The sequence below is a fragment of the Nelumbo nucifera genome, chromosome 3 (genome assembly GCF_055504915.1).
Source record: "Nelumbo nucifera cultivar China Antique chromosome 3, China Antique-T2T, whole genome shotgun sequence".
Lineage (NCBI taxonomy): Eukaryota > Viridiplantae > Streptophyta > Magnoliopsida > Proteales > Nelumbonaceae > Nelumbo > Nelumbo nucifera.
Window position 1 is genome coordinate 40,730,557 of NC_142651.1, and position 24,577 is coordinate 40,755,133.

Genomic DNA, 24,577 nt, shown 5'->3' on the forward strand with positions numbered 1-24,577 from the left:
ATTCAAGGAATGAGTAATACTGCTAATGAAAAGTAAATTGATAGGTAATTTAGGAACATGCAACACATTAGAGAGGGTAAGACCAAGAGGAAGGGAGATGGCTCCTCGACCAGCTATGGTGGAATAAGACCCATCAGCCAGTCTCACCTTATCTCTCCCAAAGAGGAGGTTATATGCCTGAAATAAATTTGACTTACCAGTCATGTGGTTTGAGGCTCCAGAGTCAATTATCCAAGGGGAATCAGATGTATGGGATGACACATGGAAGGCAGTGGCAGTGTTACCTGATGTAGACGCAAAGGAGGTAGGAGTAGGGCCAGAATCCATCTGGCGAAGTGTCCTACCATATAATTCCAAGTGGTCACGAAAGGAGTTGATGATCTCTTCCTTGGGGTCAGAACCAAAGTGTCACTCTTGGGGTACCATGGGACTAGTCCTTTGAGATGCCACATTTGCTGAGTTATATTTCTTCTGACTCTGCTAGGTTGGCTTCTTACTCAGGTCAGACTTCTTACTCAATTCCTAAGCCCATTTTGGCTTGCCATGAAGATCCCAACATGTGTCTCTAGTGTGCCTGGACTTTTGACAGTGAGTGCACCAAAGTTTGTCTTTGTCATCCACTCTCTTCTGTGAATCTCCCTTTTTAAAAGAACCTCCAACATTTGAACTTGTACCCCCTCGGACAGCTAGTGCAATCGGTTCCCCTTCTGCACAATTCATCACACTTCTTTTACTCTCTTCAGACTGAACTAGGGCATAAACTTCTTGGACTGAAGGTAGGTCCTTACTTCCTAAGATTTGTACCCTCATGGATTCATATGTAGGATTCGGTCTCAAAAGAAAGGCAAATACCCATTGCTGGGAAACAAGTGATTTGTAGGCCTTTGCATCCTCATCGCACTTCCAATTCACATTTTGATAATGATCCAGTTCCTTCCAAATTGATGTCAAGTCTGAATAGTACGCCGAGAAACTCCTCTCCCCTTGCTTGCAAGTGGAGGATTCTACTTGTAATTGATATATCTTTGCATAGTGTCTCTGTTCTGAATAGGTAGATTTTACTTGTTCCCATATTTCACAAGCTGTTTCAGCCCACATAAAGGTCTTCCCTACTTGTGGCATCATGGAAACCAAGAGCCATGACATCACCATGCTATTTTCTTGGTCCCATCTGTCATGTTCAGCACTACCAATCTTTGGTTCCTTGATTTTACCATTAATATACCCAATTTTTCCTCTAGCAATGATAGAAAGTTTAATTCCCCTAGACCATTCAAGATAGTTCAGTCCATCAAAGGGGATTACAGCCATGGGGAAACTCATATCCATCCCCCCACTCATTCCATTTTGACCTCCTGAAATTCTTGAAGTTGCAGAATTCTCAGAGGACATGATTCAAACACCTTTCAGACCTTACACACACCTTATGATCCCTCCTATCACCAAACAAACAGTCCTAGAAACACCAAGGATGAAGCCCACATGCACACACTGCAATCTGGACACAATCTGACCACAAAGCAGCCTAGATTGTCCAGAAAAGGCAAGATTTTAGGGTGATCTCAGAGCTTATCTGACCTAGCAGTCACACTCCACCAACTTCCAGACACCCCAAACACATCGACTGCTAGGAGGGGTCATAAACCAGTATGGTTACACCACAAGGGTTAAAAGATCAGGTGATCCATGACCTACAGATCTGAATTCTCAGACATAGGATCACACGATCCACAAAAAAAAGAGGTTCGAACCTCACAGCTTCTCAGAAAACATTCAACAGTCTGGAGTCGACCAAGGAAAAGGAAAAAAGCACCAAAAAAAAATCTGTACCAGTCGTAGGTCTGCACTTTTTTTATCTCAGTTGAAGAAGACAGCAGGTTGAAGCTTGTTCAATCTGCTCACAGGCCTAGCAGAACCGCTCTGATACCATATTAACAGCCGAACAAAGGAGAAGAGAAGAGGAAGAGAGGAGAGAAGAGAGGAAAGAAGAGAAGAGAGATTTGGAGTCTGCTACAGTGCTGGCGGCGCCAGCTTATATTAATATATATAGGGCAACCATAAGTAGAAGGGAAAGGACCCTTGTGCCCCTACTTAAGTTACAGCATAAAAAACAAAAGAAAAAACTGCTTTAATTTGTCCAAACGGACCCTAACTCAGCAGAATAAAAACATAATAAATAAAGCTAACATTCCAACAACTACTATAGACCCAATCACCTCACCTCCTTGATTGATTTTCCCCTCATCTTCTGCTCTATTTTCATCCCTCTTCAGTAAAACCTTAATCGTCTTTCTGCCATTCTCTTTTTTAACTACCATCTTTTTCTCTCCCCAGTCATCCTTTTCAACTCTTTCCTGAACTCCTCCCTCAACATCAGTGACGGGCAATATGTCTTCGTCATCCTCCCCTTCCTCTTGATGCATATGATTGTCTTCACAGTCCACCTGAATCTCCCCCTTCTCTTCCGCTCTTCTTTTTCCATCCCCTTCATCCTCCTGTACCATCGTTGCAACCTTATTTTTAGGGAAGAACACTGCTGTTCTTCAAACAAATCCTTTGGCATCATAATCGGCCTTTCTGTCACCACTTTTTCTATCACCTCTTTAAACTGCTCACCCCCAACATACTCTTGGGCCAAACCTCCATCGTAGCTGGGCCTACTCTTCAACTCCAAGCTAAGTTTACCCCTTCTGGTCCCACTATTAAATTTCTGCTTTAAGTCCACCTGTTTCCAGCCCAGCTCGTCCCCTTTTTTAAGTCTGCATGCTCCTTAATAAGATCACGTGTTGTTCCACTAAAACCCGGCCCAGCTCGCTGTCATTGTTCATCTCTCTCGAAACACCTGTTTGTCTTCCTCTTCTCCCTTCTTTAAATCAGCATTACAGAATTACAGCAGGCCTTTTTTGAAAAAGCACCAGAGTATTCAATAAGTCTCGATCTTCCAGCACATAGCATCTCTTCATTCTCTCCCTTCCCCCTCAAACCTTCCAGTCTGTTTGTGCCACGTGTACTCCACCAAACCCTACCTGCCTCATCTTCAACCTCTCGCCTTCCATACCACAGGGACATTTCAGCTTCTGATGCCACCCAGAGTTTCCACCATCTCCCTTCAGCGAAGAAGTCAGTCGTGTGGGGAATCCTCTCAGGTTTAGCGCCTGCAACTATAATCTTCACTGCATGAAGGTCAACAGTGCAAACATCTTTCATTACTCCACCACATGCACCTGCTAGCTTATTGAAGACTTCATATATCCACAAGTTAAAAGGAAGACCAAAAATCTTCAAGATCACGCTTCCTCCAGGTATTGAAATTTCATTGCAAGAAGGTGTCCAGTTCGCCACCGTCACCGAACCTTATGAAGTTTCAACAGTCATGAGCTCTGCCTTTGAATTTCCAATATTCAGAACTGCTTTACTATCATCGAAAGGAATAATCACAGCCAAATCCACATTTGGAATTCTAATCATGACATCATTAAGAATCCTCTTCCAATCTCTAACCTTCTTTGCTGTCACTGTCATCATTTTGCTCCAATCTTCCTTACCTCCTCCCATAGCAAACTTTGGGACACCGTCTGCTCCTTCAATCGTCACCTCCTGAATCCCCTTACGTTCCTCTGACTCCTGAAACTTCTTCTCCACCCCCAAACCTTTTAACTTTTCTTTTTTCAGCCAGCACCTTTCCTCGTACTCCTGCAGCACCTCAGCAACTGCAACCCATCCCTGTCTATTTCTTCCTTCTGGCAAACAGATAATTTGTCTCCTGCCATCTTCCATCTTTTCATCTATCCTCATAAAACGTCCTTTGTCATTAACTTTTTTCTCAATTGAGAAGAACTTCCGTTCCTTACTCAACTCACTCCTCCAGCCAGGTCTGGTCTCTGTATGGATTGCTCCCTCAACAAATCCTTTAATCAAACCTGCAACAGCCTCAGACATGAAAATCATGGCCCTCCCTTCCTTTCAAACATCAAAACTTCTCCCTCCTTAGATTCCTCAACCAGAAATCTCTTCTTCTCCACCGCAAATCTTTTCCTCCAAATCATCTCAATATGTGTTGTAGTCAAAGAACTTTGAATTGATGCAAATATTTGATATCATTGATGAGGTAGCTGCAAGGGGTGATATAAAGCCCAGCAGCATCATCTCTGCAGAATGAGAAATAGAACAAAATATTCATGCCCCAATATAGAGCCTCTCTATTTTCTCCTTGTCTTGCCAACCTGTAAGCCAAACCATTTTCTGACCTATGTATCCATGTGAAAATTACATTCATCTTCTCTCTCAAAATTTTTATCTCCTATATACCCAAGGGCCTAACTGTATTGGTTCTTCCATCACACCACTACTTTAGAGTCACCTTCCACCACTATATTTCTGTAATGTAAGGATTTCCTTAATCTTCATCTTTGCACCATAACCATCAATTCTACCTTCATGGATTTTATGTGAGCTAACTGCTGATTTGTCATGGCCGGCAAATTTTACAACCATTGACAGCAGAAGGTGACCTCTCTGAGGAAGCCTTCGACAATGTACAAGAGATTTAGTTTGGGAAGAAGGGTTGCTTAGGGAAGGGAAAGGCTCGTAGATGGGGGAGGGAGTTTCAGGACTGTTGCCTGGCTGGTAAAAAGGAGAGACAGGTGCAGTTGGAGGCTGGAGAACTCTCGCAAGTACTCTTAGGCAGAAGAAGGGAGGTCCTCTTATGGTGAGAAGGCACAGCTCCTATCTTGGTCAAAGGAGGGGAAAGTGAACCTGAAAGTTGACTCGGAATACGGAGAAGAAGAATCTGAAGAATGAAGTTTCTGGAGGCTTGCACCGTAGGTGTAGTGGAGACAAATTTCTCAGTGGAGGATTTAAAACGTTGGGCTGTTAATTATTGGAATGTGTCTCTAGGGGTAACGGTGAGGCGAATGGCCAAAATTAAGTTCATTTTTATTTTGCCGCCACCGGAGGAAGCAAGAAGAGTGCTAAGGTTGGGTGCTACAAATGTGGGAGGAGCGTTGCTTCACTTGTTTCCTTAGGAGAAATCGGAAGGTTGTTGGCAGAGGTAGTCTGGTTTCCCCGACTCTTTCTGGTTCAGAATCTTTGTCCTGCCACTTCACTTGTGGAGTGAGGGATTGGTGAAGAAAACCGGGAATTTATGCGGAGGTTACCTGGAAGTAGACAACTTAGTAGAAGCGAAAGAAACGACGGGATGGATTAAGGTGAAAGCATCCTGGAAAGGCTTCCCACCATCAGCAGTAAATGTGGTCAATGGGGAAAAGGTTTTTGTGATAACAAATTGGCCTGAAATCCCTCCAAAGATAGTGGCTCTGGCTGCGGATTTTGGGGAAGCGATAGAGGCGGAGGATTGTTGGATTCACAAATTTTTAGCAAGGGAAAGCATTTCGGCAGAAGTAAAAAAGCGAATCAAGGGCAATGAGGTGGTAACGACGAACCCCTCCTTGGTTGAGAAAGCTGCAGTCCTGGCACCGGCATCTGTAGCAATCTCTAGAGAAGACAAAAGAGTGATGGGGACGCAGAAAAGAGCAGATGGCCACGTGGCAAGTGGGAGAGAGGCGGGGGTAGAAGCTGCAAATCTGGGCAGAAAAACCTGCGCTACGGATCGTCGATCATCTGAGAACAACCTGAATAGTTCTGACATCAGGGGGCAGAAAAGCAATGTGATTCAAATTTCAAATATGGAAAATGAAAAGGTGATCAATATCGTGGTGGAAAAGTGTCTAGACATGCAAGAAAGGCTGGGGGGCTTTATGTGGGGCTGCTTCAGAAAATGCAGAACATCTATTCATTCATTGTAAACTTGCCAGTTGGATTTGGGGAAAAGCCTTGGGGCTGTTTGAAGTTGAATTAAAGATTTGATTTCTTTGTTGGAGTGCTGGCAACTTGAGGGTCTGTCCAAGAGAGGGAAAGTTTTATGGGAAGTGGTCCCAGAAGCAGTAGTTTGGTCTATTTGGATGGAAAGAAACAGGAGAATCTTTGAAAACAAGTGCAATTCGGGGGATACAATCCTAAAAAGCATATGGGGAAGAATCTATTCTTGGTCTGCAATGCATAGACAGCTAAAAGATGTTCCTTTTAGTTCTTTTTTTTATCATAGAAATCCTTTTGTATCTAGTTCGGACATGTAATCAGCTTTTGCTTTTCTCTTCCCTGCTTCAATTTCTTTTTGAGCAGGATTTGTAAATCTTTTGCTTCTCTAATACATTACCCTTTTCTCAAAAAAAACTTCTACCTTCATGGAATTATCCACTTCAATAGGAACCTGAATTTCTTTTATGAGCAAAAAGTTAATTTTATTAAATTAATTGTATATGTGAATAGTACAACTTGATGACCAGAAATGTCATCCCCAAAATAACCAAGGGTAGTTTACAATGAAGCCCAGTATAGTTGCTGTCTTGTAGTCCCTTGTTTAGCAAGGGAATCAGCTAACCCATTTGCACTCCTCACCCACTTGAATTCAGCATTTAAATCCTTCACAATCATTTCCACCTCCCTGAAAACATGTTTGAGAGTCCATGGGGTATGTCTATTACAACTTGCCCATGAGATAATTACTTTTGAGTCCCCTTCCACCTCCAACTGTCTAAAGCCCAATGGCTTTGTTAAGCGTAGTCCTTGCAGCAATGCCAACAATTCAGCCTTCAGAGAATTAGCAATACCAAGTGGCCCTGAATATAAGGCCAAATCCTGCTCTCAGAGTTTTTTATTACACCACCTATGCCTGCCACACCCAGGTTACCCAAGGAGCTCCCACCAAAGTTCAATTTTACTTTGTTGCCTTCTAGGGTCTGAAATTATTGCTAAGATACTGCCTTCCATGCACCTAAACAGACCACCTATCCTAGATAAACCTTAGATATATGAGTTGCAAATTAACCAATCATCCCCTTTTTTTGTGATTGTATTAATAATAAGAGCCAGCATGAGCCAACTTCACTGCAAAAACAAGAGAACCAAAGTTGTACTTATGTTTTATTTATTACCATAATTACATGCAATGGCTGCTTCTCAGATATGCCAGGGGTAAGAAAGAGCTCATCCATGTTTCCTGCAGCACGCTGCTTCAATTCTTGCAACTAATTGTAAATGATCAACAATCAGCATCTGCAGATTAGTGGATACATTGAAAGAATATAGAAAAATAAACATAGCAGAAATAGCAAGTAAAAAATATGAAGTTCCAAACTTAATGTACCATGGTTAAGAAAAGCAAATTAATTAGAAAATAACAAAACCAATATTATGAACTCAACAAAGCCATTGACCAACTAATAGAGTAGAGAACAGTAAATCCAATCTCAACTCAACAAAGACTTGCCCCAACTATGTAGGATCAGCTAGCAAATCCCGTTTTAACATTTCACTCTGTCAAAGGCTACATTCTCTATCAATTATCAATTTGTTAGTCTTCATTTTTTTATTTTCTTTTCTTCTTCTTCTTCTTCTTTGTTGAAAATTAATCAGTTTTATGTTGTTTTTCTGAGTAGATGTTTTATGTTAGTTGCTAGATAAGAGGTGGGGACCATAGTAGTTATGTGAGTCCAAATTTTATTATGTTTTTGAGTCTTATATATGCTGTTTTATGTTTTTCCGCCCTATAAGGGCATAGTTGTCTTTGTACTGCTCTATTATTTTTAGTATAAATAATAAGTGAAGGGGGAGGCCAGATTTTTGCTCTCTTTTCTTTCAATATCTCTTCTTCTCCTCTCTTCCTTCTCTCTTCAAGAAACCACTTTCTGTTCATATTTTTTGAGTTCAGCAGATTTATACTTGGTATCAAAGCACCAGCTAGGGTTCTTGAAGTATTCTCATGCAGCCCTAGATCGGTCGACTGCATGAAGTAACAAAGGGCTGATCGATCTGCTATATATTGCCCAGTTCTTGGATTTTTTGGTGGGATCTAGTCATCAGAAAGGTGATCTACTGTTTGGCATCAAAATCAGGAAGAACTGGAGTACGGGGAAGAGTCCCAAAAAAGTTGGGACTTTTTGTCTTTTATCTAATCTTGGGCGCCCAGGTATTGTTAATTTTCTTTTGATATTCTAAAGAGGGCGATTAAGTTTCTAGAATTTTCTAAGCCTCCTGGAGTGATCGATTCACTCTTCTCTCTGTTGGGAGGTGTGGGGAGGAGAGAGATTTCTCTCCGGATAAGGTTTTCTTCTTCCAAAAGGGTTGGTTTCTGTGTGTGTGATATTAAATTGTTTTTGGAAGGTCTCCAATCTATTTTTTCTTACTGTTGAATTGTTTGAAGAAAGATGGAGAGTTGGAATACCGAGGTGAAATCCATCGGTACTGTGGGAATGGGTGTTGGAGGTAGTAGTGATATTTTTTTGTTTGGAATCATTACTACAGTAAAAGTTGATGGCACAAATTATTTAGAATGGACACAATTAGTCAAGATGGCTATTGGTGCCTATGGAAAATTAGGGTACATCACTGGGGAGGAGAAGAAACCTGAAACAGACTCTTCCCAATGGGTGCAGGAGAATTACATGGTAATGTCCAGGTTGTGTAATTCTATGTTACCTCATATTGCAAAAAAATTCCTATGGGCTAATACTGCCAAGGAGATTTGGGATGGAGTGACTAAAACCTACTCTCAGAAGCAAAATGAAGCCAGAGCCTATCAGTTAAGGAATCAGGTGATAAGTATGAAACAGGGAGAAAAACCCCTTGTTGTGTATTTCTCCATGCTAAAAATCCTTTGGCAAGAAATAGATCACCTAGAAACTGTGGTATGGGAAAATGTAAATGATGCAACAACCTATCACAGACTGGTAGAAAGGAATATGGTTTTTGAGTTCTTGGCAAGGCTGAACCCTGAATTTGACATTGCTAGGCAACATATTCTTTCTAGGGAGGGTGTGACACTCTCTCAAGCCTATGCCTTTGTCTCTGGAGAGGAGAGTAGGAGGAATGTAATGCTGAGACAGCCTGGGATTGACCAGTCGGCTATGGTTAGTACAACCAAACCTAAGCCGAATGGAGACAGGGGGAGTAGTGAGACTAGAAGGGAAGATAAGAAGGACTTGGTGTGTGATTATTGTAAGAAGCCTAAGCATACCAAGGACACTTGTTGGAAGCTTCATCCAAATCTGATGCTTGCCCGGATAAGAAACAAGAAGGGAAATGCAAATGTGGCCACTACAGGAGACTCTTCGGCCCCTCTTTCCCAAACTGATTGGGAATCCACTGCAGTAGCAGCAATGAGAACAGAATTGGAGAGGTTTGGACAACTTATGAGTAAAAAAGATTCACCTAGCTCTGGCCTTCCAGATGGACAGCAGAATACAGGAGCCAACTACACTACTTCTTTTGCACATACAGGTAGCTCATATGCAACTGCAAATCTTGCATCCACTTCAGGTAAGGAGGGATCTCACTGGATTATAGACTCAAGAGCAACTGAGCACATGACTAATGCCCCTATCCTTTTCAGTTCCTATCAGTTGTGCTCTGGTAGAGACAGAGTCTCTTTAGTAGATGGTTCACATATTCCCATTGCCGGGAAGGGGACAGTTAGAGTGACCAATGATATAACTTTATCTTTTGTTTTACATGTCCCTAGACTTCATACCAACCTACTTTCTGTTAGTTCTTTGACAAAAAATTTGAATTGTTCCGTGACCTTTCTTCCTGGTAATTGTGTTTTGCAGGATCTGGAGTCAAAAAGATGATTGGGAGTGGTTGTGAGGTGAATGGAGCTTACCTTCTGGTTGAGATTCTGAGACATCAGGGCCATCATGTTAGCAGCAATAGTAGTAGCGGGTCAGAGTCAGTGAACCAGATTATGCTTTGGCACAATCGCTTGGGACATCTTTCTTTTAGTTCTTTGAAATTTCTTTTCCCAAAGTTGTTTGAGTCTGTTCAATTATCTACCTTGGAGTGTGAGAGTTGTTAGTTAGGAAAGCATTGTAGACAGTCTTTTAAACCAAATAATAAAAGAAGTACTTTTGCTTTTAATATTGTTCACACTGATGTATAGGGGCCATATCATATCGCTTCCATGGGAGGATACCGTTACTTTCTCTTGTTTGTGGATGATTATACACGATATTCTTGGATATATTTGATGAGATCACAAGATGAGGTTCCTAACTTGGTAAGACAATTCCACCAGATGGTTCTCACACAATTTGGAGTGAGAACTAAGCATGGTTTCAAATGACGCCAAATGTCGCTAATGTTGCCCGACATATGTCGATGTCGAGGCTCATCAACATGAAAATGGATGGTAATATAAAAATTACATTATTTCGGTAAAAAAAAATGCAGTTTTTCCTATTATGTCAACTAATGTCGATAGGATATCAACTAATTTCGACAAGATGTCGACTAATGTACATTAATAATATTCCCATTAATAATTTCTATTTAATATTTCAAACAAAATATTTAAATAAAAGAATTAACAAAATATAAAAACAAAAGAATAAATTAATTACTTTATAACATAAAACATAAAATATTTTTCAAGTAATAAAATATTAACTAGTTAGTATTTTTTTAAATATTTATTAAAATCAGAAATGTTTGTTAAATTTTATAATAAATCATATTCTAAATTTAATATAAAAAATCAGAATAAATCTAATAAATTTTATACTAAATCATAATTTATTATAAATTTAGTACTAAAAATCATAATAAATTCATTAAGTTTTATAAGAAATCAGAATTTATCATAATCTTAATACTACAAAAAAGGAGAATCAGTTTATTAAATGTATAGTAAAACATAATGTATTATAACTTTAATATTTAAAAAATCAGAATAAATGTATTTCTATTTACTAGTGTGAAATAAATATAATAGAATTTATAATAAATCAGAATTAAAAATAAGAAAAGAAAATATCAAATAACCTTGTAAAAACATCAAAATGCATAATAAATCAGTAAATTGTCATTTACTAATTTGTTATTGATCTTAGTTTCTTAGCTTTATATAATGGTTGGGAATAAGATAATAGTCTAGAAATATGTATTCATGCTTCTTTTATCATTTTACAAAATATCTTTGCATATTTCCACATATTTCATAATACTTCCACAATGTCTCTAATTTTTACAATATTTTCCCTCGACATTTCCGACATATGTCCTATATTTTGGTAAGCGACATTCTCATCGACATCGACATTTTAAACCTTGGAACTAAGGCCTTTAGATCAGATAATGCCAGAGAGTACTTTGAGAAGGACCTAACCACGTATTTCTTAGAACATGGTGTAATTCATCAAAGTAGTTGTGCATATACACCGCAACAGAATGGAGTAGTTGAGAGGAAGAACAAACACATTGTGGAGGTGGCAAGGAGTCTTATGGTGTGTGCTTCAGTTCCTTCTTTTTCCAGATGGGGAGATATTTCACATACCTCTAAGGGTTTTTGGTTGAGTTTCCTTTGTTCACATTCTTGGCCCCCATCGCAAGGAATTGGATCCTAAGGCCAAGAAATGTGTTTTTCTTGGGTATGCTCAGAACCAAAAGGGGTATTGCTGTTATGGCCTAGTGTCAAGGAGCAGATTTGTGACTATGGATGTTACCATTTTTGAATCCACCTTCTTCTTCTCGAGTGGTTCTCCTTAGGGGGAGAGTTTCAGGGAAGAGACTTATAATCTGTTCCTCTTCCTATTTCTTTTGTGCCTCCATCAATTCCATCATCAGTTCAACCAGCACCTCCATCAGTTTCATTGCCTGAGCCACTACGGGCAGCCTCACAGAAATATCAGCGCCGGCAGACGATGGTTGACTCCACACATCCTCAACCCACACCACTCTCTATCAGTCCTTCTGAAACTCCGGATTCAATAGATACAGTTCCGGGTATTCTTCTTGAGCCTGCTATGTTTTCTAATGATAATGTTCCTGTACCTAACACCATTGTTGCAGCTAATCCCACTAACCTTGATCTTTCCATTGCACTTCGTAAAGAGAAGAGAAAGTGTACAGCCCATTGCATTTCACACCATCTTTCCTATATTGCCTTATCACCCTCCTACCGTGCTTTCTTTTCTTCCTTGGATTCTGTGTCTATACCCAGGAATGTTACTGAGGCTCTCTCCAAACCTGAGTGGAAAATAGCCATGCAAGAAGAGATGGAAGCCTTGGTTAAAAAACAAACTTGAGAAATAGTTGATCTCCCCCTAGACAAGGAGATAGTCAGATGTAGATGGGTATTCACAGTGAAGTATAGGGCCGATGGCAAGATAGAGAGGTACAAGGCAAGGTTAGTAGCAAAAGGGTATACTCAAACTTATGGTGTTGATTATCTGGAAACCTTTGCACCGGTAGTTAAGATGAGGTCAGTTCGTATCATTTTATCTCTCACCTATTCATGGCCCCTAGTTCATCTTAATGTCAAAAATTATTTCCTTAATGGTGATTTATAGGAGGCATAAATGGACATTCCAGCAAGCTCTTATGAAAATGTTGGTAAAGGAAAAGGTGTGCAAACTCAGAAAATCTCTATATGGCTTGAAACAGTCACCTAGGGCTTGGTTTGACAGGTTCAGAGGGGCACTTAACCTTCACATAGCTCTTTTACAATCCTCAACTTACATCAAATCACAATAGATGGTCTTCTATTTACATATCCAAGCCATCTTAGTGTACTTTACCTTGTTCTGTCACTTTTACAGGCTACTCTTAGATTCCTACAATGTGCCTTTTCTAGTCTTGCCACTCATTCATACAAGCATCCTTACCTCCATCAAATCCATTCTAGGGAATATTGTTCTTGAACACCAACAACTCCACACAACATTATTTGACTTATAACCTATATAATAAAAATTTTCTTCAGTCTGATTGGTATTAGTTGATCAAACAGCATCCATGTGCTCCCATCCACTCCATCAAATGAACTCTAAGTCCATGGATCTGTTTAATTAAGGTATAACTTGTCATTTAAATGAACCTTCTTTTCCTGTGTGAAATACATTAAAACTCTACTTCTTTTTTATTACAACTGTCTAACTTTATTATTTATAAAGCAATAAAGCCCATTTTTTTGTGAATAAAGCAATAAAACCCACATACAAGTGCTCTTCTTAGAGATAAGGACTCTTATCTCTACCTGATTTTCTTTTTTTTTTCTTACAATTGTGCCAAATTTGCTCCTTATCCCTTGCTTTTCTAAAGCATCAACCATACCATTCACGGCCCTTGGAACCAACTGAACCCTCACCTCCATATCTCTAGTCAACTACCTAAACTTTTTTACTTCATTACTATAGGACCAAAAAGAAGCCTCTCTTCTCTGCAGCCACCCTACCACAAATTTTGAGTCTCCTTCAATAATCAGTTTTTCCACATTCATTTCCCTTGCCCTCTTGTTCACCTTCCATTACAGCCAAACCCTTAAGGAGTCTCCGACTCTAATCGAACAAAGCAACAAAATGACCTTCCTCATTTATGAAGATTCCCCCCACTCCTGAAGTCCCTAGGTTTCCCTTACTACTTCTATCAAAGTTGAGTTGTAGGAACCATCTTTCTGGTGGCTCCAGCTCCTGTAGACTACATTCTTTTTAGAAGATGTGCACACCACTTCTCTCCACTTCTTAATAATATCATTAGTTGAGAAAGATGAGAAGATCTCCTTCGATTTTACCCAAGGAGGCTGTAATGTACTCAATTATTGCCTCCTGACTCCTTTCCATATCGTTGAAAATTCTTGCATTTTTTTCTTCCCATACTATCTAAATGATTTCTATCTTGGTGCTTATCCACATAATTCTTCTCCTCTTCCTGGGCCAGCTAAAGCTCGTGAAAGAGAATAGGCTAGACATATTAAAAGGGAAATTCCACCTGCACCCAAACAAAGAAAGAAACCATTTCCAAATGCAAGTAACAAACAGACAGGAGATTAGTAAGTGATAGCAGGTTTCACCATCTACTTTGTAAAGGACACATCAATGAGGGGATAAATAGCTGGTGGGTCTCCTTTGAAGTAAACAAACAAGTGTTTATTTTCTCATGGAAAACCTCCTAGCTAAAAGCTACAATTCTAGGTAGTATAGGCCTACACCAAACCTCTGGAAAGCGCTGCAAGGGAGGGGGTTGAGTTAGACCCTAAAAAAAGAAGCACATGAGAAAGAACCAGAGGGGGCAGGAGTCCATACCCATCTATCAAAACTCTAACTTTCATAATTCCGTTCTGATTCTATGTTGATTATGTCTCATATTTGCAGTATGCCTCTAAATTTGTTCCATTTGTCTCTAAGCATACAGTTTCTGCATCTCGTATTGGAGCTCAAATGAGAAACGTGTCACTTTTCAATTGCAAATGCAAAGGGCATGGCATTTAGCAGCACATCCAATCACTCTAAGTCACCAGCATAGTGTAAATTAACACTTTCAGATATACCTTTATCACCAAGAGTGAACAATGTCACTTTTGAGCCATCTCTTCAATCTCCCCCATATGGATCCCCTATACAAAATTTACAATAATAAAAAGAAAGAAATAACCCCCAACTCAGCAATGAGATGCCACAACACAGATCACTCCTCAAGATCTCCTCTCTCACTAAGCCATCAATGGTCGAATTAGCCAATCTTGAAACACAGTGGAATGAAGGTTAACTATGGATATCAAAGATCTTGCTTATCTAATCAAATAGTACAATCTCCATGGACCTCTTAGTATGTCCCTCATACAACCAGTTATAATAAAAGAGCCTCCTCCAATGACTATCCTATGATAAGCAATAAATACTAAAAACCAAAATCCTTAGAGGAGAGAACAGCCTTGCACTCACTGGGACAACTTTTAGAAACCAATCCATAATATGTTAGAATAATCACATCCATGACCCATCACCATCTTCAAGTACTCCACTAGTAGTAGATATGTCAACTAACATAAAATAGACTAGCAAATCAAGAAGAAAATAAGAAGAAATAGAGAGAACACCAACATTTAACGTGGTTCGGCTTGGTAGCCTATATCCACGGGAAGAGAGGAAAAATATCCACTATGAGGAGATACAACTCTCTCTCTCTCTCTCTCTCTCTCTCTCTCTCTCTCATACACACACACGCACAACCCTAATCCCACACAACCATGAGATTAAACAAGCAAAAGACCGAATTATATCAAAATTATACATAAGCCCCTTTTCTCCCATAAATACATATAGGTCCCCATAATTTATCAATATTACAAATATACCCCTATAACCTCCAACAATCCAAATAGAATATATCTCTCAACACGCCCCCTAAACTCAAGGTGGGAAAACCAGGTTGAGTTTGCAAGTAAGGATGTTGCAGCAACCTCCATGGAAATAAGTTTACTATTGAAGCAGCAGTCATGAACCTTGAGATGTTGAAGGGACCTCAGAAGCAACACTTCACCAATACACCACAAACTATCATGTCACTACACTTTTCTCAAACACCAAGGGAGTTTCACACGTTCACCAACAATCCACCATTACACCACATCACTACACTGTTTTCGAATACCATGGGAGCTTCACACACTCACCAACAAAGTAATCACCACACCACGAACCATCACCAACTCACAAGCATCCACAACTTGAGGCATCAAAGCCTCTTTTCCAACTCACAAAACCATCACCAACTCACAAACAGCCACAACTTGAGGCATCAAAGCCCCTTTTCCAACTCACAAAATACTGCAACCTGAGGCATTGATATTTATATTTCAAAGTTGTTAACAATACCTTGTTGCTAGTAGTCAACTACTACACGAAGAGATTTCGTAGTAGTCAACTACTACCTCAACTGAACATGAAATAGCAGAAACCTGAACACCTTCACAGCTCACAAAATCACTCATCATACCACTATTAAACTCTTCACAGCATCAATCACTAACCCAGAAATATTTGTCACAGCATTCCCTCATGGATTCGATCCACTAAAGGGATACACACCTCACTGTTTACTTGTCACGATAGTTGTGATGGTCAAAAACCATCACTAATCGCGAAGAAAGCAAGCTAAAACTGGTCCGATCCCCTGTAGCAGTGAGTATCAACCTTCCACAAAGAAAACCTAGATAGATCGACTATAAGAGGAAACCCTACTAGACCTTCTTCACTTCTCCTACACCCAAAAAATCAGCAGGCCTTGAGAGATTCATGGGTGAGCATGGAGAAAACACAAATTAGAGAACAACCCGCTCTGATCCCATGTCAACTAACATAAAATAGAATAGCAAATCAAGGAGAAAATGAGAAGAAGAAATGGAGAGAACACCAAGATTTAATATGGTTCAGCTTGGTAACCTACATCCACAGGAGGAAAGGAAAAATATCCACTATGAGAACAAAAGATACAACTCTCTCTCTCTCTCTCATACACACACACACACAACCCTAATCCCACACAACCACTAGATTAAATAAACAAAAGACCGAATTATATCAAAATTACACATAAGCCCCTTTTCTCCCATAAATACATATAGGTCCCCATAATTTATCAATATTACAAATATACCCCTATAACCTCCAACAATCCAAATAGAATATATCTCTCAACACGCCCCCTAAACTCAAGGTGGGAAAACCAGGTTGAGTTTGCAAGTAAGGATGTTGCAGCAACCTCCATGGAAATAAGTTTACTATTGAAGCAGCAGTCATGAACCTTGAGATGTTGAAGGGACCTCAGAAGCAACACTTCACCAATACACCACAAACTATCATGTCACTACACTTTTCTCAAACACCAAGGGAGTTTCACACGTTCACCAACAATCCACCATTACACCACATCACTACACTGTTTTCGAATACCATGGGAGCTTCACACACTCACCAACAAAGTAATCACCACACCACGAACCATCACCAACTCACAAGCATCCACAACTTGAGGCATCAAAGCCTCTTTTCCAACTCACAAAACCATCACCAACTCACAAACAGCCACAACTTGAGGCATCAAAGCCCCTTTTCCAACTCACAAAATACTGCAACCTGAGGCATTGATATTTATATTTCAAAGTTGTTAACAATACCTTGTTGCTAGTAGTCAACTACTACACGAAGAGATTTCGTAGTAGTCAACTACTACCTCAACTGAACATGAAATAGCAGAAACCTGAACACCTTCACAGCTCACAAAATCACTCATCATACCACTATTAAACTCTTCACAGCATCAATCACTAACCCAGAAATATTTGTCACAGCATTCCCTCATGGATTCGATCCACTAAAGGGATACACACCTCACTGTTTACTTGTCACGATAGTTGTGATGGTCAAAAACCATCACTAATCGCGAAGAAAGCAAGCTAAAACTGGTCCGATCCCCTGTAGCAGTGAGTATCAACCTTCCACAAAGGAAACCTAGATAGATCGACTATAAGAGGAAACCCTACTAGACCTTCTTCACTTCTCCTACACCCAAAAAATCAGCAGGCCTTGAGAGATTCATGGGTGAGCATGGAGAAAACACAAATTATAGAACAACCCGCTCTGATACCATGTCAACTAACATAAAATAGAATAGCAAATCAAGGAGAAAATAAGAAGAAGAAATGGAGAGAACACCAAGATTTAACATGGTTCAGCTTGGTAACCTACATCCATAGGAGGAAAGGAAAAATATCCACTATAAGAACAAAAGATACAACTTTCTCTCTCTCTCTCTCTCTACACAACCACTAGCTTAAATAAGCAAAAGACCAAATTATATCAAAATTACACATAAGCCCCTTTTTTCTCCCATAAGTACATACAAGTCCCCATAATTTATCAATATTACAAGATACCCCTATGACCTCCAACAACCCAAATACAATATATCTCTCAACAAGATAACCTTTGGTTGCTTAAGGAGCATCCATCAAAAATTCAGCTTGGTAGAGAGTTCTCAAGAGAGGGAGACCTCAATGAGCTCTATGAGGTAAGGATATAACCAGACCACCAAAACCAACTCTCTTAGCATAGAATTAGGGCCTGTTTGGGAGCACTTCTGCGTTGACTGAGCTGCATTGACTGAGCCGAATAGCTTCACCGAAAAATCGATTTTACAGCTTCTATAAGCCTAATTCCAACTTTCTGGGTTTTTACCAAATACAGCTTCATGATGTTCTGGGTTTTCTCAGCTCATGTAATGCCAGAAGTCGCTGCATGAAAGACATCCCAAACGAGCACTTAGCTGTAATTCCTCTCCAAGGTCTAAAGCCAATGGATTTCTGTAATGATAACCAAATTAGTCACCCTCAGAAGACCTTTTTATATTCTAGAAAATATCAGCACCCTTTGTTCTCATATGCTCCAAAATACTTCATACAATAAAATGCTTAAGTCCTATTCTGAATTACATTACTTCAAGCATGACTACTAACTACAAATTGGGGGGAAATAGATTTAGAGACATCCACAAAAATAGTAAATAACTAAATATGAACTGAGGTTTTTTGGGAATTTAAAACAAGAAATAGCAGTGTGCTGACATATTTAGAATTTTGTTGTTGGAAACCTATAATATCAGTTAATGTGATCATTTTTCTTGTGAGTTGTGACTACATATGTATGACAAGGATTTTTGCTATAGTAGTTGAAAACAAAAGAAAAAGAGCTAAGTTCAAAACCAAATGCAGAAAATGGAATTGGAAATCAAGGGAAAAAAGCATTTAAATGCAAACTTTTGAACTCCCAGCCAACTGATGCCAACGTTGATAAAGCAGAGATAAAATGTTATTGACAATGATGAAAGGCAAAATAACCAGATGTTTGGATATTCAAGCAAATGTTACAGTGCATAAGGGGTGATGTGAAGCAACAAGTGAGATCCTACCATCTTTGGCATCTCCATCATATAACCCCACAATGTTGGTCCCAGTTATATGGGGTCTTGGCATTTCCATCATATATGAACTAAAAATGGAACCAAAACAAAATTATAAAATCATATTGAAATCTGAGTTAATATTACCAGGGCAGGAAGACTAGAAGGTTTTCCAGATCCCTCATCTGGAAGGTATTCTGCAATAGCATTGGTAACCACAAGAGCTCGCAGATATTCTGCCACTCCTTTGCTATCTACTGCATGATCCCTTTGTTGGAAACGTCTGATGACAGACTCAGGACTGCCAAAATATAATAAGTTACTAAAGCCACAAACTTTTAAATTTTTAGCATCTGGCAAAAGCAATCCACAAAGTTATACTTGCATGCTAACTTACGATAATCTTAACAGAAACTTTGACATACGGTATACCATCTTAATATTCAAATGATCTTTAGATAATCTTCGAAATAATCAACCGGAAACAAGTAGAAAAGGGGAAAAATAAAACAAGCAAGCAATGCACATGGATGAAATGCTAAATTCGTTTTTAACCGTAGAGTTTAGTAGCTAAAGTATAAAGAAAATACGAAGCTTGACGCCATTAAATATATTACTGGGTGCAGCCAACACAACAGACACCAATAAAGAAATCAGAGAACGCTAAAAACAATGAAACTCAGGATCCTGCTTATGAACTACTGCGAGTCTGCGACTGACATTATAATCGCCCAAGAGTGCTACTATTCTGTTGTGTACATAACATCACGAACTAAAACATGGACCTCCAACATTCTATAAACAATAATTCCTTTTTTTAAGTGGCAGAACTGATTTTGAGTAAACAGAGTAGCATCCAACCTGTGCTTGTTGAGCTCAGCCAACAGAGCGCTCTGCTTTGCAGCATCATTAGGACTGGCATCAGCTTCAGAAATTAGACGTTCCAATCGCTTTTCCTGCCGCCAAAATGGCCACCAATTCAACCACTCTGAGAAGGCAAGCCTTTCGAATCCTCTCCTTGCCGAAGCCAGGATTCCAACTAAAAAGACCAATAGCGGAAATCTGTTCTCTGTTCTTCCTTTCTCAACTGAAGTTTCAGATTCGGTCACAACCTCCACTTTAGAACTAACTTCTCTAACTGCGTTAGCATCCGTAACTGAAGCTTCCGACCCCGGTCTCAAATTTTCACTGTCAAGTTCCATAGAAAAGTCTTCGTTCTGCAGTTTCGCGAAATACGGACTTGAACCATTACCAGAGAAATTCGATTCTGAAATCGAATTCGCGCTTTTCTGGCAGCAATGCATGGAGAATCAAGGAAGAGTGCTGATAAAATCGGGATTTCGATAAACGAACTCTGAATGAAGAAAAAAAGACGGACGAAGTGAATGAATTACAGCCGTGGATATTGCCGATAGAGGCTTGAGGATTTTTTGAAAAATATGTGCCATGCAAGGAAGGTCTGCATAGAAGTGAAGCTTGAAGAGCAGTCATGGCGGATAATTACGGCTTGTTTTCTCTTGAAATCACTAAATAACTAGGGTTAAAGTAGCATTGATGAAGAACGTAAACTTCTCTCTTTCTCTCCTTCACTGTTTGATAGAAGCAACGGTTTCAACTTATTGGCCAATAGTAGCACGGGAGGGAGAAACGACGAATAGAGGAAAAACCTTATATAGTTGGAAATTGAGAATTGGCGCCGGGTTGAGGCGTTTTACTTCTTCGTTGACTCGTACCGAGTAAGAAACAGCATGACAACGTGTATGCTACTGAGTTTTGAACGTCAAGAACCGAGTGACTCATATGACAACCCTCTTCCGATAACGGAAAACCAATCAAATAGCAAGCGAGCCCGGATCTCCTGCCCACGTTTATCGCAGCCACGCATAATATTATGCAGGGGATAATTTTATTGGGACCGATTTTTAAGAAAAAACGTCCAATGTTTTTAAGACCTGTTTTTTTTTTTTTTGAAAAAGCGCTTTAATTTTATAGGTATTTGAAAGCGTTGGCGCTTTTTGGCAAAGTTTTTGAACCGCCGTTGACCCGGACGGTTGGACCATTCGGCCTAGGAACCGTCCAGGCAACTGGTTCCGTTTTACCCTAAACCCAGAATCTGGTCAAAAACCGCTGAAAAAGTCAACAAACCGTTGACCCGGGTGGTCAAACCGTTGACCCATTGACCCATTCAACGGTTTTTGACCATTTTTTTATTTTTTAACTTTGCTATCAGAATGGGCCGTCCGTTCGAACCGGATGGTCGGACCGTTGACCATAAATCGGTGCCCAAAACGGTTCCGTTTCTGGGTTATTTTTTAAAACATTGCTTTGGGACCGATTTTCAAGAAAAAACGCCCACGCTTTCCAAGAGTTGTTTTTCACCAAAAAAAAAAACGCTTCTGCCACGTAGGCAGCGAGTAACAATATGCTGTTTGGTAAGGTGATTTTCATCATTGTTTTTCATGTATGTGCTGACAGGTAAGCACCACATAGAATACACATCAGTCAACCGTTGGGGGAAACGGTTCACCGATGCATGAAACGCCAATCGGTGGGGTCCCGATTTACAAGGCATGCCCAATTTTTCAATAAATGCCTGAACCAAACAATGAAATATATGGGCGTTTGTTGAAACGCCTATGTGGATTGGACGTGGCACTGTTTTTTTGAAAAAACGATCACAGTTCCAAACATCCCCAAGACTACTCATTTTTACTCTTTTTCACATCACTCACCTATTCTTAAACCAATGATTTTGCTGCATACAAGCTTTAAGCGTTCGATTCATACCCTTTGACGATTGAAACCCATCTGGCTGTTGCTGTAATCATCATTCTAGATGGTGTTTGGAAGCATTGACGTTTTTTAGGACCGATTTTCAAGAAAAAAAAGCGCCCAAGCTTCCAATACCCGTTTTTCCCCAAAAAAAAAAAACCGCTTTGATTTTGTTTGGGTGTGTTTCTACCACACAGGAAGTGAACAATACTATGCTGTTTGGTAAGGTGATTTTCATCACCGTTTTTCATATATGTACTAACAGGTAAACACCACATAGGATACACGTAATCGCCAATCAATCAACCATTGGGGGCAATGGTTCGCCGATGCATGAAAACACCAAATTTGATGTTTCATACATCGGTGGAGTCCCAATTTACGAGGCATGCCCATGGTTCAAGCATTTTTTCAAAAAATGCATGAACCAAGGATCCAACGTGGCACCGTTTTTCCGAAGAACGGCCACAGTTTCAAACATCCCCCTAGCTAGCTTTATTCCTCATTTTTCTTACTGCTTTTGTCTCAACTACAATTGCGAAATGGGGTCCACCTCTCTCGCACATTGATCCCTCAACATGTTCTTGCACAACAAACCAAAGGATGCCTGTGTGAATTTGGCATGTGCGAGTGGGAATAATGGACGTTTTAAACGTCATCCAATTCTATTTTTAACATATATCAAATAAGGGTTTCTTCAAATTCTACTTTTAGCCTTCCTTTTGTTACTCGTGAAGCTACATCATCATTCCCTTCTCCCTCTCTCATATGGACACCTCAACATGCCCAGCCCAAGTCATGAAATTGCCATATCAACATGGCAATCTCCAAATTTTTGGCAAAAAAATAACAACTTATATATCATAATTCACCATAATGACAATAGTTAAACAGTAAGGGTATTAATAATTACCAAATAAACAGTAGGGGTACAGTTAAATAATTATCAAATTTATACTGTTAAATAATTAAATTATTAATTATCACTATTAATTAATTTAACATTGTTAATATTTAGTATTAATAAATATTGTTAATATATTAACAAATAAATATGGTTATTAATAATTATCAAATCTATTTTTATTAATAAGTACCATTAATTAAATACTATTAATATATTACCAAATACATTTTTACTAATAATTACCATTAATATTTATCAAATATTGTTAATAAGTAAAAATAGTGATAATAATTACTGTTATTAATAATTAGTATTATTTTTAATAATTACAGTTATTTCTATAATTTCTAGTTAATTATAGGTAAAAATTACGGAAATTTAACATTACTATTTATATTAAAAGTAATAATATGAGTTGCCAAAAATTAGTAGTAATAATTGAAAATTACGAAAAAGTTCAATTACTGTGTTAATTCTAATTATGTTTTAATTATTAATTTTTTCTTAATATTACCAGAAATTTTCAATAATCTAATGTTATTTTCCTTGAATTATTTACTAGTAAGAATACTTGAAATTCATAATATTATTAGTAATTGTTAATATTATCAGTGGTTACTAGAAATTACTGGTAAATATTCAAAATTACAAAAAAAAAGACTAGAAATTATTAGAAATTAGCAAAACTTAAAAAATAAATTATCAGTAATTACCATAAATTATTTTTCTTTTTAAATAGTTATTAATTTATTTTTATTTTCCCTTAATTGTTTATTTGTAAATTATCAATAATTATTCAAAATTACCAAAAATTAAGTGTAGCAATTCATAATTACCAGAAATTACCACCGAATTTTGATATACTAGAAAAATAATAAAATTACTAGAAATTACCAGTAATTCTTTGTTTATTGGGAAAAAACAAAAATTACTAGAAATTACCAAAAACTTATTACTAGTTTTTGAAAATTACTAGAAATTATCAATAAATTGTTAATTGAAAATTATTAGTAATTTTTTAAAATTACCATAAATTAAATTGTTAATATTATCAGTAATTGCCAAAATTACTAGAAATTGTTAAAAATCAATATTTAATAGAAATTATGGGTAATTAGCATTATTTGTCATTTTGAGTAGTTATTAATTTATTTTTATTTCCGTCGAATTATTTATTGGTAAATTATAAGTGATGGAGGACAATTTGACCCGACCTATGAAACAGTGACACGTGGACACTAACTCAGCACGAGCGATGGCTCAGCATTGAGGCCTAGTGCGACCAAGTGACGGGCCCATAAAGCAACTCGCTACGTTGTAGCTCACAAAAGGAGGAGCTCGCCACAACGCGAGCTACGGGTTCCCCGAGCTACCTTTGAAGGGATACTCCGAGGCAACTTTAGCTCGTGAGCTAGGGGAATAGCGCGCCCAAACTCCCAAGCAGACAAGTCATCCCACAGACCATTTCTATTAAGGGTAATCCTGAAGTGTTCCGAGCTCGCTACAAAATAGCCCACGAATGAACCGCATGAGTGTTCCTCAGGAAGCTTCTATCTGACAGGTCGTACCGGTCAAACTGCGCCACGTCCCTTACTGACGGCGCAGCCCCTGTCCTTTCGACAGTCTGCGTCCACGTCTCTTAGCAGGCGGAGGCGTGCCTGCCACTTTGGAGACGTGTCACTCACCTAGATGAAAGGTACGTCACAACGGCCACCTGCGCAGCCCTGGCAGGTAACGGTCGTGGCAGGAGCTTAGTGGCGGTTATGCCCAACCTGACATGAACGCCCCAATAAAAGCCCTCAGGGCAGAAGAGAAACTTCTTCTTGAGACTTCTAACCTCTCGAATATAGTGAGAACGCGCTATCTGCACTCTTAGCCCTCGTATTCTCTTTGCTTCTCCTACAGAGTACTAACTTAAGCATCGGAGTATTCCCGTCGAGCAAGCCCCCGGGGATTCTTCTTCTTCTTCTTCATCTCAGGTACCTTCCAGGAGCCACATGAGTGCCAGCTAGGAGTGATCGGATCGCGCTACATCATTTGGCGTCGTCTGTGGGAAAGGCTTCGAAAAGCCTTTCTCTAAACTTTCACAGCACTTTCTTCCTTGAAAACTAA

General features: G+C 39.1%; 1 protein-coding gene across 1 annotated transcript in view; it reads right to left on the reverse strand.

Moving 5' to 3' along the window:
• LOC104603984 (ATP-dependent zinc metalloprotease FTSH 11, chloroplastic/mitochondrial-like) overlaps window positions 1-20,575 on the reverse strand; it is an 89,053-nt gene extending 68,478 nt beyond the window's left edge. Inside the window, 4 exon segments of the mRNA XM_010268177.3 lie at window positions 6,993-7,085; window positions 18,934-19,087; window positions 19,648-20,072; window positions 20,074-20,575. Of these exon segments, the coding sequence (XP_010266479.2) occupies window positions 6,993-7,085; window positions 18,934-19,087; window positions 19,648-20,072; window positions 20,074-20,277 (876 nt within the window). The 5' untranslated portion in view covers window positions 20,278-20,575.
• Window positions 20,576-24,577: the final 4,002 nt, after the last annotated feature.